Source organism: Ahaetulla prasina, chromosome 2 (genome assembly GCF_028640845.1).
Source record: "Ahaetulla prasina isolate Xishuangbanna chromosome 2, ASM2864084v1, whole genome shotgun sequence".
Taxonomy (NCBI): domain Eukaryota; kingdom Metazoa; phylum Chordata; class Lepidosauria; order Squamata; family Colubridae; genus Ahaetulla; species Ahaetulla prasina.
In genome coordinates, this window is record NC_080540.1 from 262,418,476 (window position 1) to 262,436,953 (window position 18,478).

At 34.0% G+C, this 18,478-nt stretch overlaps 1 protein-coding gene across 1 annotated transcript in view; it reads right to left on the reverse strand.

The window, feature by feature from the left end:
- ADGRV1 (adhesion G protein-coupled receptor V1) overlaps nucleotides 1-18,478 on the reverse strand; it is a 307,496-nt gene that overhangs the window by 142,379 nt on the left and 146,639 nt on the right. The window contains exons 70-82 of the mRNA XM_058172618.1: nucleotides 17,578-18,051; nucleotides 16,751-16,894; nucleotides 16,007-16,178; nucleotides 15,090-15,225; nucleotides 13,891-14,738; nucleotides 11,405-11,522; nucleotides 10,255-10,426; nucleotides 8,799-9,044; nucleotides 6,136-6,543; nucleotides 4,836-5,020; nucleotides 4,230-4,476; nucleotides 1,904-2,043; nucleotides 668-828 (exon numbers count right to left, since the gene is read on the reverse strand). Of these exons, the coding sequence (XP_058028601.1) occupies nucleotides 668-828; nucleotides 1,904-2,043; nucleotides 4,230-4,476; nucleotides 4,836-5,020; nucleotides 6,136-6,543; nucleotides 8,799-9,044; nucleotides 10,255-10,426; nucleotides 11,405-11,522; nucleotides 13,891-14,738; nucleotides 15,090-15,225; nucleotides 16,007-16,178; nucleotides 16,751-16,894; nucleotides 17,578-18,051 (3,451 nt within the window). The remainder of the gene's footprint in view (nucleotides 1-667; nucleotides 829-1,903; nucleotides 2,044-4,229; nucleotides 4,477-4,835; nucleotides 5,021-6,135; nucleotides 6,544-8,798; nucleotides 9,045-10,254; nucleotides 10,427-11,404; nucleotides 11,523-13,890; nucleotides 14,739-15,089; nucleotides 15,226-16,006; nucleotides 16,179-16,750; nucleotides 16,895-17,577; nucleotides 18,052-18,478) is intronic.

Consider the following 18,478-nt stretch of genomic DNA (forward strand, 5'->3'; position numbering starts at 1 on the left):
GAAGAAGAGTGGTATAATAACTAAACAAATTCCATTTTTTATGAATTTCAATCACTTTTGTAGTATTATCCTTCCAGAATACATTTGTATTACATTTGTATTACATTTTTCAAATATATTTATCTTAGACAAACATCAAAATATTAAATACCCTAACTAAAATATGTGTGAGTGTGCCCTAAGTGTATAGAAATAAAATCAGAAATTTGAGCAGCAATCTTTGGGCAAAATCTATCCACTTTTAACTACTTACATAGAAGTGAATTCTAATTAGCTGGAATAAGGTATATCAACTGAGACTTCCTTGGCTAATAACCTAAGGAAGCATAACATCTTTTATTTGCATTTTTCTCTGGATAAAGATAAGGTCTTCTTTGAGGATATTATCACCAAATACAATTTACTTTGGTGAAGTTTCAAATAATCACACAATTATTTTTGAAAGATCCAAGGAAGAGTTGGAATTGCAGTGTCCATTCACTATCATCTTTTAAAAGCAAAAAGAAATTGGAGTAAAAAATGAGAGTCAGCATCTTCACCGTGCATGTCTAAAATAGCTCTCAAAACTTTCCTTATATTCTTTACATAGTGATTTTCTGAAAGAACTTCCAATATTATCTTTTTAAATCAGTACATAAATCAACAACAATACTGTAACACAACTGACCAGAAATACAGATGAAACCAGAAGAAAAGAAAGCTTCGTTGTAAGAAGAGAAGCTGTCTGTCTGTGCACTAGCTGCATAAACTGACATATGTGAACAAGAACATTCCACGTAATTGGAGGAATCATCCATCAGCTTACAGAATTGAGCATTAGACAGCCAACTACAAAAGGAACAAATATTGGCAGTTAATTTATTATTTCTTAACTTGATCAATAATGTCACAAAATGTAAACAAACATAAGAATTGTGTTGGTCTATAACAGAACCAAAATGCTTTATAAATCAGAATAAAGTTGTTTTGTGGAATTTATTAGTTAGAATGATGCATGATTGGCCACAAGGAATATAAAGTTAAGACAAAATTTAGAATTTAACCAGATGGATGCCAAACTTTATAGGAAAGCATAGTTTCGTAAGAGTGTAGGAGATTTCTGAGACCCGAGAAGCCTAAAACAGATTTTCTCAGTAGGTTATCAACCAGTGCCTCACAGGTTAACTCAAACATATTGAATTTAACTGGGTTAATATGTCAAAGCTTGATTAGGATTTAAAAAGTATATAAACCACTATATACAGGAACATATATTACATGTCTATATGTATGTTTTCAGACCAAAGCAGAAATCTGATTGTGTCTTGTTAATGAAACTCCACCTTTATCTAAATTTATATACTAGCCATGTAGAAGGCAGTTGTTCAAGACTAGGAGCACATTAAGGAGAAGGCATTACAGGTTCCAATAAACTTGTCTCACTCTATCAGCCAGTGGTGGGATTAATTTTCTTTGCTACCGGTTCTGTTGGTGGTTGTGGCAGGGGAAGGATACTGTAAAATCGCCATTCCCACCCCACTCCAGGGGAAGGTACTGAAAAATCCCCATTTCCTCCTGATCAGCTGGGACTCGGGAGGCAGAGGATAGGGGCTGGGGCAGTCAGAGGTGGTATTTACTGATTCTCTGAACTACTCAAAATTTCCGCTACCAGTTCTCTAGAACTGGTCAGAACCTGCTGAATACCACCTCTATTGTCAGCACCTCCATATTTTCTTGGAACTCTTGAGAATTGTATGAGCCGAGGAAAAAGCACAGCTTCTTTAAAGAACTACCAACAGATGCAGTGAATACACTCACACCCTCCATGAAGCAATCTCTTTCACTTTACATCTGCACAGCAGCACATAACTAATAGATGTATGTTTTTGTGGATAGACACGCAAACGAAGAATTAGAAATATACCTTTCAGCAATCTGATTCCAAACAAGACATAAAGACTTTTGAGGAATTATATGACTATCTGTTGAATAAATCCGGTAGATGACCTCATTGTTATCTTTTAGCTGAACTGGACTCTGACCCTTCAAACTCATTGAAAAAATCTGAAATGGGAAAGATAGAGGTTTTTTGCTTTTAAAATATTCATGATTCTTATTTTATACTTGATTCTTATTTTGCACTAAATATTCAAATCTATCTTATTCCAAGCAGGCCGTCAGTAACTCCTGAAAAGATACCAATTCTCTAATAGGTATCAGTTTGAAATATTTCCCCTTTATCCTTCCTAAGATACAGTGACTGTAACTTCATAATATAAAGATTTTCTCTTTTGAAAGAGATATCATTCAGCCTTGTATTTGCTTTCTAAAAAAGAGGCCCAAATTCCATCTCAGACAATATGTCAAGAAGATTTGAATCCATATCTTATGGATGCCATATTACACAAACCAGTTGTCCTTAATATTATTAATTTGTTTTAAGAATGCAATCTTCAGAACCTTAAGTGATATATAAACCAAGCAAGTGCAAAATCATATAATTTAAAATTTTATTTATTTATTAATTAATTTACTGGGCAGCTTACCACCTCTTTCCATTCATAAGATTAAAAACCTAGAAATAACAAAAAACAGCAAAAACTCAAGAAAAAATCTCCAGGAACAATAAAAAGAACTCACACTTTATGGGCAGTCAATATTCCATCTAGTCTATCTCTTTGAAATTAACAGAGATAGAACAGTCCTGTGAAGAGGTTATTCCAAAATGAGGAGGAATATCACCGAGAGGATTTGAGAATGAAGTCCCTGAAGATGACATTTCCTTAATGTATTACCTTCTCCTTGATCTTACTAGATAGGGTGATGCCCCTTATAGTAGGCAGCCCCAAAGCCTAAGCTATATATGGTTTTTGAAAAGTATCAGCCAGCACCTTGAATTACTTTTGGAAACTGATAACCAACACAGCTATAGCCATACAGATGTTACATAAGCAACATTTGTTACGTCTATGACAATCCAAGCAGCCACGTGTTTAATCAGATACAGTTTCCAAAGGGTTTTCAAAGGTAGCCTCATGTATAAAAACTGTTGATTGTATCCTTTTACATTAATGTAAGTTTTCGTTGCTATAATTATATACATACATCTCTACATGGATTCTCCTTGAAGTAAACAGCAGCTCTGAATAAACATGCATGAAATATGAGTATGAAAGTAATTCTGTTAAGGCTGGGCAGCACTTTGAATTCCAAAGAAGGAATGTGTTTCAAGATATGCATGACATCCATATGCCATTTCTCAGAAACACCTTAAACCAACTGTGTCTTTTCTTAGAATAGTATGACAGCTGTAGAGATAAGCTATGCAAACCCAGAAAACACAGATGTTTTAAGGTGTTCCTGACAGGTGCATTCCAATGGGTCTTCTGAATCATATATTCTCTTTTTAATTTGCAGCACAGCATCATCCTAAATTGTACAAATCAATTGATTTTTTTCCAGTAAAATGTTTTAAGTTAGTCAATAGATCTTCATGTATAAGTCTCATTACAAATCCATACCATCAGTCAAACTTCCTCATGGAACTCAAAATCAGATTCTAGCATTTCCTCAATAATAGTTTTCATCTTACATAAGGTTCATAAATGTGTCTCTAACAGAGCAGTTGAGGTTATAAAACCTCAATAGGTAAGTTTTATAATAGCTAGGTCAGTAGAAGGAAATGGCTCCCTAACCATCTGTGAAACTGACTTACAGATTCTGGCAGTAGATTGGCTTGTTACACTAAGACAGGCCCAGAATGCTATCACAGGCAATGAGACAATGAAAAGCCATTATACAAATAATGAGAATCAAGGTATAACAGGATACATCAGGATTAAAAAGATACATGCTCAATATTTTCTTTGAGAATAATGTTCATCTAGCAACAATTGTCTTTGGTATTCTACACAAATCATATTTATTTGCCAACTGTAAGCAAATATTCCTACTACTTTCTATGTCCAAATCATGCAGTTGATATTGTGAACTATGAGAAGCCATTAAAGCTAGAAAACAGCTGTCTGCTACTAATATAGCTGCTGATTCAGATGAAATTACATTAAAATATTTTTAAATCCAATGTCATAAATGAAACAAAAGCAATCCCATCTTATAAGAGTAGTAAAATACAATGAATTCAGTACTTAGATGTAAGATGATTGGGAAAACCACATAAGGAACTTTGACATTTCTAAAAGAAACAAAACTCACAGGATATTGATCTAAAAAATAGTTTAACAAATTACCTTATTTTTTAGGGCAATTCCTCTACCATCTGCTGTAAACCATTGCTGGCTACTATATTCAGTGACTTGAATGAAACTACACGTTGCATCATTAGAATGGGATGAAGCAGAAACTTCTAACAAATGGTCAGGAACTCTAATGAAATCACCATCTTTTCCATCAAATCTATGCCCATTGATTTGTTGAGGATACCAGTGATGTGATGTGATTACAATATAAGGGCAATGGTCAAGGAAGGTTTTACCTCTGTTAAAAAAGAACAGTAACAACAAGCTAAGTAATCAGAAAATTACTATCTTCAATGAAAAAGGTGCAGTAGATTCTCATGCCTGCTCATAGTTGTATAGGCTCACCAGCAATAAAATGAATAATATGTCAAATATTAATTCATTAGTAATATATTCAGGCTTTAGTTCAACTTTTAAGTGTGAAATAAAAAACATATAATCCTGATCTTGAGTGCTTAAGGATTCACTTTATAGGATATTAGACATCTTGAACAATTTGCTTACTTGTATACCAAGATACATACATAGACCTTCAAATAATCTTAACATTTACATCACTTTAGCATGTGCTTAGTACGTATGTAGAAAATGCCATACCTTTCACCCTGTGAGCCACATTTTTCACCAACAGGAAGAGAAAAAGCAAATTTCTCTGTAATATCAGCCAAGAAGCTATAGCCTCGAGTATCCTTGCGTTTGGGATTAGCAAGTGCACAGAGGATTTCATACAAAAGATTTCTGTTTCGATCAGCAAGTGCCTGTATTTCTCCTTCAGATATTACCTTGAAAAGCAAATATTTTAAAAAATGTTCAGTGTCTAAATGGCTTGATTCTTTTATACTGGGATAATTGATGAATTAAGCATTTTAAAGATAAAATAAAAACATCCTTAATAAATATTGAAAGTAATTGCCATTTATTTCAATGGAGCTCTTCCCTTGCATAATAGCCGTATCTAAAACTTCATGGAGGACTAATCTTGAATACTTAGTGAAGATAGTTTATGTCATGAACAATGTATTGGAATTTAACACTGACGTTGTATATTATCTGCTCACTTCACTTCAGGTCAGTTAAACATTTGGATGAGTAACTTTCATCTAAGTGAGCAAAAGCTGCTTATGGATCCTATATACAATATACACACATTTCTATTTTTAGACCCAATGATTACTTTGTTTCTAAAAATAGAAATGTGTGTATATTATTGTATATAGGATCCATAAGCAGCTTCTGCTCACTTAGATGAAAGTTATTCATCCAAATGTTTAACCGACCTGAAGTGAAATGAGCAGATGATATACAATGTCAGTGTTAAATTCCAATATATTGTTCATGACATAAACTATCTTCACTAAGTATTCAAGATTAATCTTCCATGAAGAAACAAAGTAATCATTGGGTCAAGGGGATACGGTGGCTCAGGGGCTAGGACGCTGAGCTTGTCGATTGAAAGGATCGAAAGGTCGGCAGTTCAGTGGTTTGAATCCCTAGTGCTGCCGTGTAATGGGGTGAGCTCCAGTTAATTGTCCCAGCTTCTGCCAACCTAGCAGTTTCGAAAGCACGTAAAAAATGCAAGTAGAAAAAATAGGGACCACCTTTGGTGGGAAGGTAACAGCATTCCGTGCGCCTTTGGCATTGATTCATGCCAGCCACATGACCATGGAGACGTCTTTGGACAGCGCTGGCTTTTCGGCTTTGAAATGGAGATGAGCACCACCCCCTAGAGTCGGAAACAACTAGCACGTATGTGCGAGGGGAACCTTTACCTTTACCTTTAATCATTGGGTCAAAGCTTTTACTATTCTGGCTTCATCTCTCAGAAAAAAAATGAGATTAAGATTTCCTAGTTCTAAGAAATCTTTAATTATTGCAGAAGGGAGAACAAGATATAGACCTTATCTATGATATACATCACAGCAGCAAGTTGCTCTTCTGTATTTTCTGCGACTATTTTGATATTTAGATGCTGGAGGATTGTGTTCAAAATAATATCATCAAGTGGTTGAAACAGCTGATCAGTCAGACTCCAGATTGCTTGGGAGTTTGAATCAGAGACTATGGTAATGTTGGCAATACCATAGATGCTATCAATTCTGGCACCATCTGTAGGATTGAACAGTATAACTTGGAAGCGTTTAGGAAATAAATTCAGATATCCATTCTTTGGGTTGAGTATTATACTCAGCAGAGCATTTCTCTGTCCAGATTCAAAAGACAATGTTCCTTCAGATGCAATAAAATCTTGTCCGGAAATGGCAGGAGATATGATTACACGTCCAAAAGGTTCAGGTCTCAACAGCTCCTGGAAATCAGGAAATAAATGTCTAGGTAAGAAATTAATTATGTAGCAATTTGTAAGAACAAATTTGCTTCAAACTATCAACATTTCTAAAGACTTCTATAAGTGATAGAGACTCTGTAACATTGTGTTCTAGAATCCCATATATCTAGCCCAGATGTATTCTGGCAAAAAATATCCATATCATCAAGTGAGAGAATTTTCAAAACTTTAAATTGTCCACTATCATTGGTAAAATGATTGAGGAACTAGGTACACCTCTGTGAGCAGGGGGTTGGACTAGATGACCTCCAAGATTACCTGTTACTTGCTTTCACTAACAGAGCAGTACTAATTCGAAGGAGAAGTCTTCCAAAAGTAAAGTGAACCGCTTTAGGCATCACTTTGGATAGGTAAGAGATGAAGACTGAAATTGAGACCTAGATAATATGTCTGTATTTTTAAATTATTTGTTTTTCAATAGACAAAAGAAGGCTGGAACCATATTTTATAAACATATACAGATGTTATTTTTCACCAGTTTATCAGCTATCTGTACTATCATAGAATATTACTAGTTCCTCAGCAGTTAGTCACTTGCACAATAGTAATTGAGGGAAATTTCCTGAATTAGTAACATGGATGTTTTTACCAACTCAGAATGACACCTAATCCTGCAGCAACTAAGCAGAGTCAATCTACATTTGCACCCTAAGATTCTCCTTACATATTCATGTTTTAGTATCATAAGAACCTACACGCATATGTTCAGTTGGCATATTTGTAGTGCACATGCACGCAAGTAAAAGAATATAGTTTATAATCCATAACAGTAAAATAGTTATGTATTATATAATAGTTATGTATTATAACACAAACATTTGTGTTGTAAATGTTGTATCTTGATGAAGGTATCTTTTCTTTTATGTACACTGAGAGCATATGCACCAAGACAAATTCCTTGTGTGTCCAATCACACTTGGCCAATAAAAATTCTATTCTATTCTAGTTCAGCCAGAAAAGCTGCAGAATTAATCCTAGTGACAATATATCTCCAAAGAGAGATATATTTTTATTTGAATCCAGATTTAATTCTTTCTCAGTACTAGAATAATTCTTAGGAATATCAGTGTAAAAAAATATAAACCACTAAAAAGTGTACTATCTTGTCAATTTTCAACCTATATCCTGGGTTTCAGTTAAACAACATTGCTAACCTAGTGCTTGGTGGAAAGTTTTATAGGGATGAATTAGCATGGAAGCTAGAAAAAAGATTTTCTCCTGCCTATTTTAAATGAGACACCACCTCTTCCATTTGAGTGGTGGAACTGGCAAAAGCAAAAAGCAGTTAATTCACAAAGGTCAAGGATGAGTTCAACTGTCAAAGATAGAGTAACTTCAATTAAGATAAGAAAGGAAAAATATAGGCTTCTAACAAACTCTAATTCTGTTCTATATTGTCATCTGGAGAATCCATCATAAAAATCCAAAATGAATTAGCTACCGTATCTGGCTACACAAAACCATTAGACAGTTTTTGCAACCTAAATATCCCAATTCAAAAAGAGGGGATTGACCCACAGTGACAAATGTCCACAGTGAAACTCAGAGGAGTAATCTTTCACTTATTATGAACACAATAATCTTGCAGTTATTTTTTTCATTCAATCCAGTGTATAATTATGTTTCAATTTTTGTTGTTCCCTCATAGAACATCCTCAGCCATGAAAGGCTATAAGATAATGACTATTTCATAGCCACTTAAATTAGTAACTTTGCTGGAAGGGTTTGAAACTACTCTCTTAAATCCAAATCAACTATATGTGCACCAAGTTTTCAAAGGACTGCCATTGTTAGATGAAATCTACAGCTTATTGATTTCAATTGTAACTTCTGGAATTTCAAATGGGAACTATTTTTCTCTATGAATAAAAGAAGTAAACTAGCCTTTAGGCAAATGTTTGTTAAATAAATATACCCTTGATTTGTTTCATTGTAAAATATCTATCCAACATTTAGGATGAGAGAAAAAGTTATCAGGCTATTACAAACCACTACTCTAACTTGCAATTATTCAACAAAGAATAAATACAAAAATACTTTTGAGAATTTTTTTAAAGAGAAGAAATAAGGGCATCACCAAATATGTACTAATGTGAAAAATTGGAAGTCTGGTAATTTAATTTTATTAAAAGGCATTAGTTATTGTAGCCTGCAGCCTATTTTATCTATCAGATGACAGCCAGATATACTGCAAAATATACTCATGTGTGTCTTACCTGAGTTCTGTAGTCGACTGAGATAGTAAATGCTGTGTCAGAATCTCTAACCACTTGGAGTCTAATTGAACTGGTTTTCATATGAGCCACAGCAAGACGAGACCCCACAGAAAAGTAGATGAGATCCTTCTGCACAGAATCACTCTCTGGAACTATAATGTGTGCAAATCTGGCACTCTCATTTAAAGCTGCTCCTTCCCCCACATTATAGAGTTCCACAAAAAAACAAAACTCAGATTCAGCAACCTAATAATCAAAAAGGACAATCAAAAGACTGGACATTTTCCAATCAAAGGGTATATATAATAATAATAATAAAGCTCCCTAGTACAATTTTGCTATATTTTGTGCAGTGAGCTTTCCAGATCATAGAACTATGTGTTTGGCCTTATAAAAACAACTGTTACTTGGTATCTGGATAGAAATCCTGCTATCATTCATGTAATTTGTTTCTGAATCATTAAAATGTATTCTGGGAAAGTACATATATATAAATGAACTCTTCAGTGGAAAAAAATATTAATTAATTTTATGTTTTTTTCAAACTTGTTTCAAGTACAATTTTTTTTTAATTTGCATTTATATCCCGTCCTTCTCTGAAGACTCAGGGTGGCTTACACTATGTTAAGCAATAGTCTTCATCCATTTGTATATTATATACAAAGTCAATTTATTGCCCCCAACAATCTGGGTCCTCTTTGATAATTCTCTTCATTTTTTTTCCTAAGTGCATAGAAAAGTTAGCAAATTTACTTTCTTCAGGATTTGTGAATTATTTTTTTAAAAATATCTAATGGAAATCCTACTAATACCGTTTATAGTTAGCTCTAAAGATTATTGATCTTTGGAATAAATGCTACTTAAAAAGGAACAAGTTATCAGTACTTCTGAAATCCTACAATTTTCCAGTGTTCTACACAGAACCTCATTAGTGGACAGATTCCCATTGCTGTAATCTCACATAGATCACCAAAGAGAAGATCCAATATAGAAGATTCTTTCCTAAGTAAAAAAGGTATGCTGTTTCACAGCCAATATACCAGAAATAAAAAGGTAAAGGTTTCCCTCGCACATATGTGCTAGTCGGTGCCGACTCTAGGGGGCGGTGCTCATCTCCGTTTCAAAACCGAAGAGCCAGCGCTGTCCAAAGACGTCTCCGTGGTCATGTGGCCGGCATGACTCAACACCAAAGGCGCACGGAACGCTGTTACCTTCCCACCAAAGGTGGTCCCTATTTTTTCTACTTGCATTTTTACATTTTTTTTTAACGGGGTGAGCTCCTGTTACTTGTCCCAGCTTCTGCCAACCTAGCAGTTTCGAAAGCACGTAAAAAAAGATACCAGAAATACGATAATGTAAATGGAATATTCTCCAGCTTCTCATCATTTGACCACATTCTAGTATATTTTGTGGAAGAGTAGTTAGGGGAGGTGACTAATTGATTATAAGTACTCACATTATCAGGCTGGATCTCAATAGAAACAATGCACTGTATTTGGCCAGCCTTACAAGTGGTAACCCCTGTGATAGCTATCAGTTCATTTGCCAGATTGGTGCCATTGCTCTGCAGGACAACTGATGTTTGGTTAAAAGTCACACGCCAAGACACTTTCACATCTTCAAAAGCCCTATTAACAAAGCAAACCAAAATAACTGCATTGATGCAGGCAGCACTGGAAAAGGCTTTATCCTCACATCCGTTTTGTTCTTTTGCTTATCATAGCAAAATTTTATGTTTTTAAAAATGAACAATGGTTATCCTGTTATTTCCATTGCTAAGTCATAAAGTGCAACCGCATCATTTAGCAATGGCAGTCCCTACAATCCAGGTTGCTATCATTACTGAATCCCATAGTCATTAGGCAAGGCAACTTCTTGCGACTTCCACAACCAGTTAATGGAGAAGCTAACAGGAAATTGTAAGTCCCAGGCCAGCAAGGAAATTGAATACTGCTAGGTTGACTTTGCAAGGGGATGAGAGGATTCTTGCAGGTGGCATGAGATGCATAGCATGGGCCAGAAAGGGTTAGAGTGAACACACACACAGCTCACATATAAAGTGACACTCCATTTTTTTAACATAAGGATCTCAAGCTCAAATCTTGTTTAGAAAATGCTGTTCAAATCAAAATTTTCATAATAATATGAATGACCTGATATAGTAGTGGGCTGTCTTTGATTTTACCAATATAATATAATACAATGGATTATATGATCAGCACTATGAAAAAGAAAGTTATTAATGAGATGGATCTCAAGTGCCATCTGAATCTACAAGTTCTAGCCAAACTGTACTTTCCTGAAGAAAGCACCAAAGGGTAAATATGTGCACGTTGCAGAGAAATTAATTTTACATGTTGGCTATTACGTGTATGAATTAGGGTAAATTTATTTTTCTCATTTTTCTTCAGTTCTGGTATATTGATTGACTTATATTCTAAATTTATGAGATAATTATCCCAGTTAGCAGTAATTTACTGGAACTTCTATAAGGCTTCATACTAAGATCCCGTCACAACCGATCCTGCTTACAATTATAATCCTTGATTTGACACAATTCATTACTGTAAATGAAGATAACACTTTTTATCAGCTGCTGCTTGTACCTGTTTGGCTGTCTTGAGACAAAGAGTTCTACTTTCCTCTTTTCTGAATCTTCATCAAGCATAAGACCACGTTGAGTTTCTTCACTGAATCCTAGAATTCCATTCTGAAGATCATTTCCTAAATGGGAAATAGAACATCCCAAAATATCAAGAGTAAATTATTACACTGTAGAATTCCTTAAAAATTATTATTTTTTATTTATTTATTTATTTATTTTGTCACAACATCATACAAAAAGATTATATAGTATATATATAGTATATATCCCAAAATGAGATAATTACACGATATCACATGAATGTGATGAATGAGTAGCTTTTACAATACAATTAAAGAAACTGTATTTTATATAAAATAATGTATTGTATATAAAATAATTCCAGCAGTAAAACATTTAAGAATACTTGTGCATTTTAAAGTATGATAGGATGGAATATTGCTGATATGATAATCACAACACAGATATAATGGCATTTGTTTATTGAATCAACACATTTTAAAGCAACTGGGTATCTTCATGACAATATTAATACGATAAGGTACTAAGGAAAATAAAAGGGCTCCTTTACCAATTTTTGGAAATATATCACTAAGAAAGGTAAAGTCTTTCTTAAGTTGTGATTGACTCCTTGCTGAGACATAGGTTTGTTATTTTCCTAGAAACAATTTGAAATGCTTTTCTATTGTCTACTATTTTAGCAAGAGCTGATGGATCACAAATTATTGTCTTAGGTTGTTATGATCTTAACAAAAATAGTAACCATCAGAATCTTTTCCTGAGTAAATGGTGCAAGCAGCATTGAGGAATAACAGTTCAAGTCCTGCCAGTTTTCTACTCATGTTATGAATCACACATATGCCACAAAGATGTGGAGCTTGCACTGTGATGCTTCTTTCATTATTTTGACACTTATGAGATGCTGCTGACAGTAACTAATTCATAAAGATTTATCTGAGTCTCTGTTTAATTTCTTACTTTAAAAGACATAATTTTTAACAGAAAGACCGCATTCTTGATCTTAAATGGAACATATTAAAGTTAACTTCCTTTTATTATCTTCCAGGACAAATTCAGATGCTAGCTAATTATTGGAAATTACACCAGTCTATTAAACAAAAGTAACTGATATCTAGAAAGAACATTCTGTTTTTACCAGACCAACAATATATGTGATCAAACATAGGTAAATGTTAGCCAAGGAGAAATGATGAGATAAGCAGATTGTTAATTTTACTTTTTTTCCAAAAGTAAAAAAATATCTGTTCAGGCAGAACTTTTATGAATTGAATCCCTCACACAAGGAAAGATAAACAGAACAGCCTTTCATCTCTTAGTCATATTGGTAATATAAGAGAATATAAATCTCATATAACATCATTGCAGCTTTTCTCAAGATTTACTAGAATACAAAGCTTCTAATATGCAATTTTGTGTGTGTATACTGTTTTGATCTGAATTTTAAACCCAAAGGAAATGCTTAGTTATCAGCTTCGGATCCATGTTCCTTACTGAACTCATCCTTATTTGCCCTTACTTTCTGGTTTGAAAAGCCTAATTTATATTATCCAGTACATGAAACTGACCAGATAAATTTGATCTTTTCAACAGACCCTTTATAAGACTTCTACACTGTTATCATCATAATCAATGGTAGTCAACCTGGTCCCTACCGCCCACTAGTGGGCGTTCCAGCTTTCATGGTGGGTCGTAGGGGTTTTGTCTGATACTGAAGCACTTTCCTTTTTTTTAATTTAATTGATTTTTTTTAAAAAATTCATAGCATTATTTTAAAAAAATTTCATTAGGTTTTCATAAAATTCCCCATGACAATTTAAATTTCTGAAAATATACTATTTGTATCACCCGCGCATAAGTTTAGTTCACGTTACGTAAGTGAAACTAAATGGCGCTATAGTGTGACCGCAAACAAAAGAGCCTCATCCCAGAATAGCTCGCGCATCTCCCCCCACACCATGCAGCTGTAACAGACAAGTAGAGCTGGTAGCTGGCGCCCCCTCCAAACCCAAGCCATGATGTGCGAGGCATGCGCAGATGACGATACACGGCGCATTACTGTGGAACCGGTGGGCAGTTAGAAAATTTTACTACTAATAGAGATACAAAAGTGGGCGGTAGGTATAAAAAGGTTAACTACCCCTGATCATAATCATTTCCTTTCAATTATAACAATTACATCCCACAAGAAAACATGCTAATACCACTGTTTCCATTTCAATCTATATTGTCAAAGGCAAGAAATTTATCAGGAATTCTCTTCCTCTTCAATCACAATTACTTATTGTGGAAAATGATGGTCCAGATAACTGAGAGAATGTATATGATTTATATTACAAACTGTGGAATACACACTTACTTCTTGTTTTTTACTTAAGAATTATTATTTGCACAGCAGTATTTTACTAAAGAAATTCTCTTTCCTCTCATCATTTTGCTTATATACTAAAACAACATAAATATGTCTACCTTTGATAATTATTGTGGTAAAACCTTTAAACCCATATTCATCTATGCTTTCTGTAATCTGGGCTCCATCTTGAGGTTCAGAAAGAACAACATAAAAAAATTCTTCCCCTTCAGGTTCATCATCATCAAGAATTGTGACAGATACTTTGCTTTCTTGTTCCCCATCCAATAATGTGACAGACAGAGCCATCTCTTCAAAGTCCGTCCCTTCGGTTGCCCAGGTAAGATTAGAAACCACAGGGACAATTTCGAAAGGAAATGTATCTGCCCCACTTTGGGCATTTATTGCACCAAAAGTTTTTATATTTACAGAGATATTTCCCACAAATCCCTGAGTCCTTCTGATATGAATCAGAATAGTGTTGGAAGCAATGTTATTGCTGTCTTCTTCAGTGTAAATAATAGTTGGTCCAAGACTTAAAATTCCATAATGGATATCACTGGCCAGTAGGGTAATTGATGCAATGCTAAATTCTGCATTCAGACGTGGATTCCAAGCTGGGTTAAGGTCCTGAACATCTAAAACATTCACAGATGTTAAATTCACAAAAAACATTTCTTCCCCTTCTGAAATGCTGTCATCAAGTACCAAGATTTCCAACACTGTGTTAATGTCAAGGAATCCAAAAACAAGTTCTCCATTATGAGCAGGTTCAAAGTCTTCTAATGATTTGGCACTTCCTGCAGTGGTCTGATAAAACACCTTTGTGAGGTTGCTTTGATAACCAAAAAGTCTTTGTACATTTAATCTGACTGTTTGCGCATCTTCCCGCACTAAAATGTTCCTTGAGCTAGGAGCAAATTGAAAGACTCCCATTGGCTCAATCTCAGCAATAATGAAATCTGATCTGAAATAAAAACAAATATATGACATTTGAATGTGGAAAGATAAAGGCAGGACAGTTTTAACTCATCTTCAATAGACAGATCTATTTAAAAACATTAGCATATTGGCTTCATCTGAGACTTTGCTCAAATTGAAGAAGCAGTTTTAGAACTTTATGACGATATCAGTTCATAAGTTTAGTCATTGTGTAGTTTGGTTCCATAATTATTAATATTTCCAGATATGTGGTAACTTTATCTTAGACAGAAGAAGGAAATAATGAATGTCAATTAATTAATGAGGAGGGTGTGAGGAATTCTTGTTTTATTAGGCTGGTGAACCAAATATTCAACTTGAGTGATAGCTTTCTTACCCTAGACAAGCCCCACCAGATGCATTACTCTGCACAGCGGCCAGATGTACAGCAAACACCTCAGGACTATTTGCATTTGGAATAACTTGCAATAAAATTGGTTTTTTTTGTTCACCATGGGAAAAAGTAACTGTGCCTGGAAGGAAAAAGGAAAAGAGATAGGTAGAAAACTACTAGAATGTTGGAGAGCAATAGTATTAAATCATGAGCTGTTGCTAGTCGGGTAGCATGTAAGTTTAATAAATTATGGTTTGTCACACCATAAACTACTTTGACTAAAGCTGCAATTGACTGAATTTGTCAATGCCAATGGTGTCCAAGTGGTGCTCTATTGTTTTGGGATTGTACTCAAGGCATCTATTACTATTGGTACTACCTTCACTTTTTTTTTTGACACATTCACCCTATTTACAGGTCTTTGTATTTTGTTATCTTTTATATTCAAAAATATGCTACAGGCACCAAAAGGAAATGATGGAAAAGACCCTTTAACACTGATTCATTATGCAAGTTTGCTCATTGTTGAGCAGCAGATTAAAAGGAAAAGAAAAAGCGGTTACACTGTATACATCCCAGAAATCAAAAATTTTACACATCAAGTTATGATAAGGTACAGTGAAGTATGCCCTGGATATAACGATTAACTATCTACTTTCCTAAGGGAAAAAAGGGTTAAGGAAAGAGAGCGATAAACCAAATTCAGATAGGGAATAATGGGGGGTGGGGCTTACATTTATTTTAATAAAACAAAACAATTGAAGGTACAAAAAGAGTTTGTGGTAAAATGATTTCCTTGAATCTTGAGCATACTTCTTTTTTTTCTCTCTCTCTCTCTCCTTCTTTATTACTCTCTCTTTGTTATCAAAGTGTTTGAACTGTCCTACTGTCCGCAAGACTAGCAAAATGATGGCACTCACCAGAGGCTGGTATAGTATTGCCTTGGTGAAGATACAGTGGAATAAGCCCCAGTGGATATCCAGAATTCCAGGTTACTACAATGGGACCATATATTCCTTTACGAGTTATAAGAGCTTGAGTTGTTCCTGCTGTAATATTGATAAGTCGCAAGATAATAGAATCAAAGGCAACCTATATAGAAAATACTGCTTTTGTTAGAAATTATGGCAACAGCTTAACCGAACTAAAATTATAGGCATATGCACTGAATAATTGTATATGGAATACTGCTGCTGTCAGTAATAGAAATATTGCATTGTTTTTGCAATAAATCTATATTTTGAAATTTTAAGTTTTGTTTTAAATGTACTATATATTTGTTTTAATTCACCAGCAAATATATACATCAACTATAAAACAAATGACAATTGGAAATGAAGTATAATACATGACTTTTTTTATAATACCTAGTTAAAATAACCTGAAGTTTGAAATTTGCAAGCCAGGAATGACCAGATTTCTATTTTGTTTCCTCCCACCACTGCCAAATTGCAAAGAGAGAAAAATGGTGATGCAAAAAAATATATGAATGTGCTTTCCCTCAAATATGTAGTGAGAAATAAAAACCAAAATAAAAAAAATTAAGATTATTTAATATAGTACAATTTATTCAGGTTTTTCAACATCTGGCAGTCAGTTAAGTCTAATAAATTAAAATGTGTTCCACTGGTTGTTAAGTTGTTAGAAACTATAAATCTAGTTACCTGAGAATTGGCAGCTTCTTTGGGAATTGGAAAAGAGACCAACCTGGCTGTCTCTAATATTTTAGGCGTAATATTGGCACTAATATTAACTAACGTTACATTGATCAATTCCAGGGTCAAATTCATGCCAAAGGAAATAAATACCTGGAAATTTGTAATCATAAAACATAGTAATTAAAAATTATATTTACAGATTAGCATTCAAATAAGACTTTGAAATGTTTTATTCAAGCAAGACTTATTTAGACATGTAATTTTACAAGTTTCCCCCCAAAGTTAATAGAAAGCAACATTAAAATTAGAAGTAATGAAAAATACCAGCAAATTAAGGCTACCAAATTTTAACTTTATCAAAATTATTTATTTAGAATCTATAAGTACCACGTCATATTCTGTTACACCATATTATTATAACACATTATTTTGAAATATATAGCCGCAGCTTTTGCTTTTGTTATCATTGTGAGCATTCAAATATGTAGAGTGTCACCTGTTATGATCTTGTTTAAGTTTTATTATCTAGACAGGCTAAGGAAATGCAACCTAGCCACATTCTTTGATATACAGGACTGTCAGGGAATGTGAATAATAGTTTTGCGATACATCTTTCAATGTCAAAAAGTAGCTTCCCAAGAACCTGGCATGTTCAGGAACATTCACTCACTACAGTGCATTTTTCTTCATGTACCTTAAAATAGGAATCTTCTGCTTTTCTAAATTAAAACCAAGACTTAATAAAAATATAGTTCATAAAATACTGTTTTTGATTACAAAACACTACAATCATGATTTAAAAGGATCTTTCAGTATGGAGGGAAATAACAGACCTGGGTATATATTGGCACTGTTTTCAACCCATAACTGGAGCCTGCTTTAATGTGTAGCTTTCCCACTCTGTTGGCTGGTGTGATTACTTTTTCTTCATTGAAAGATGAAATTTGGTACTCTACAATTACATCTGCAAACGTCCCTGCATGTCGAGAAATATTAATCTGGATATGCCGACTGAGATCTTTCTCTACTAGTACTGACTGTTTTTCACCATACAAGGCAAATACTCCATATGGGTCATCATTTGCAACCACCATGAATCTAGAAATGCTTTTCTCCAGATCCAAATCAGCTCCTCCTTCCGCTGAAGTAAGCTGGACCTCATAATGCTCATCTATTTCAGGAACATCATCAGGCAACAAGGAAATCACAATGTTCGAAGTCCTTTGTAGATCCGGAATCACAACAGAACCTCTCATAGTTATAAAATCATTTGTAGTATCAGAATCACTATTTAATTTCCAGTAAATCTATAACAATTAAATTAAAAGAAACTTTAGTCAATATATTCAAGTCCCAATGAAATGAAATTTTATATAGTTTAGATGTTACAGACTTTATAATTTGAAAACAATATTCTCAGAACAAACAAGCATAGTTTCAGTTCCTCTGAAACCCCCACATCTTTATTAATTGTTAAATTTTGTTGTTCATACAAACATCCCTTTGAAAACATTTTATTAGAAAAAATATATTTAAAAACAAAATATTCATGAAGTTCAGAAATCTAACATAGATGGCCTACCATATATGTTTTCTCTATGTCATATGCTTGCATATATTGTATGTGCATAGGTAAGACAGCTATCCCCTCTCTATATAATGTATTTTTCTACTTCTTACCACCTATATATCTACCTACTTATTGTATTAAAATATCCCAAATAAATCTATTTC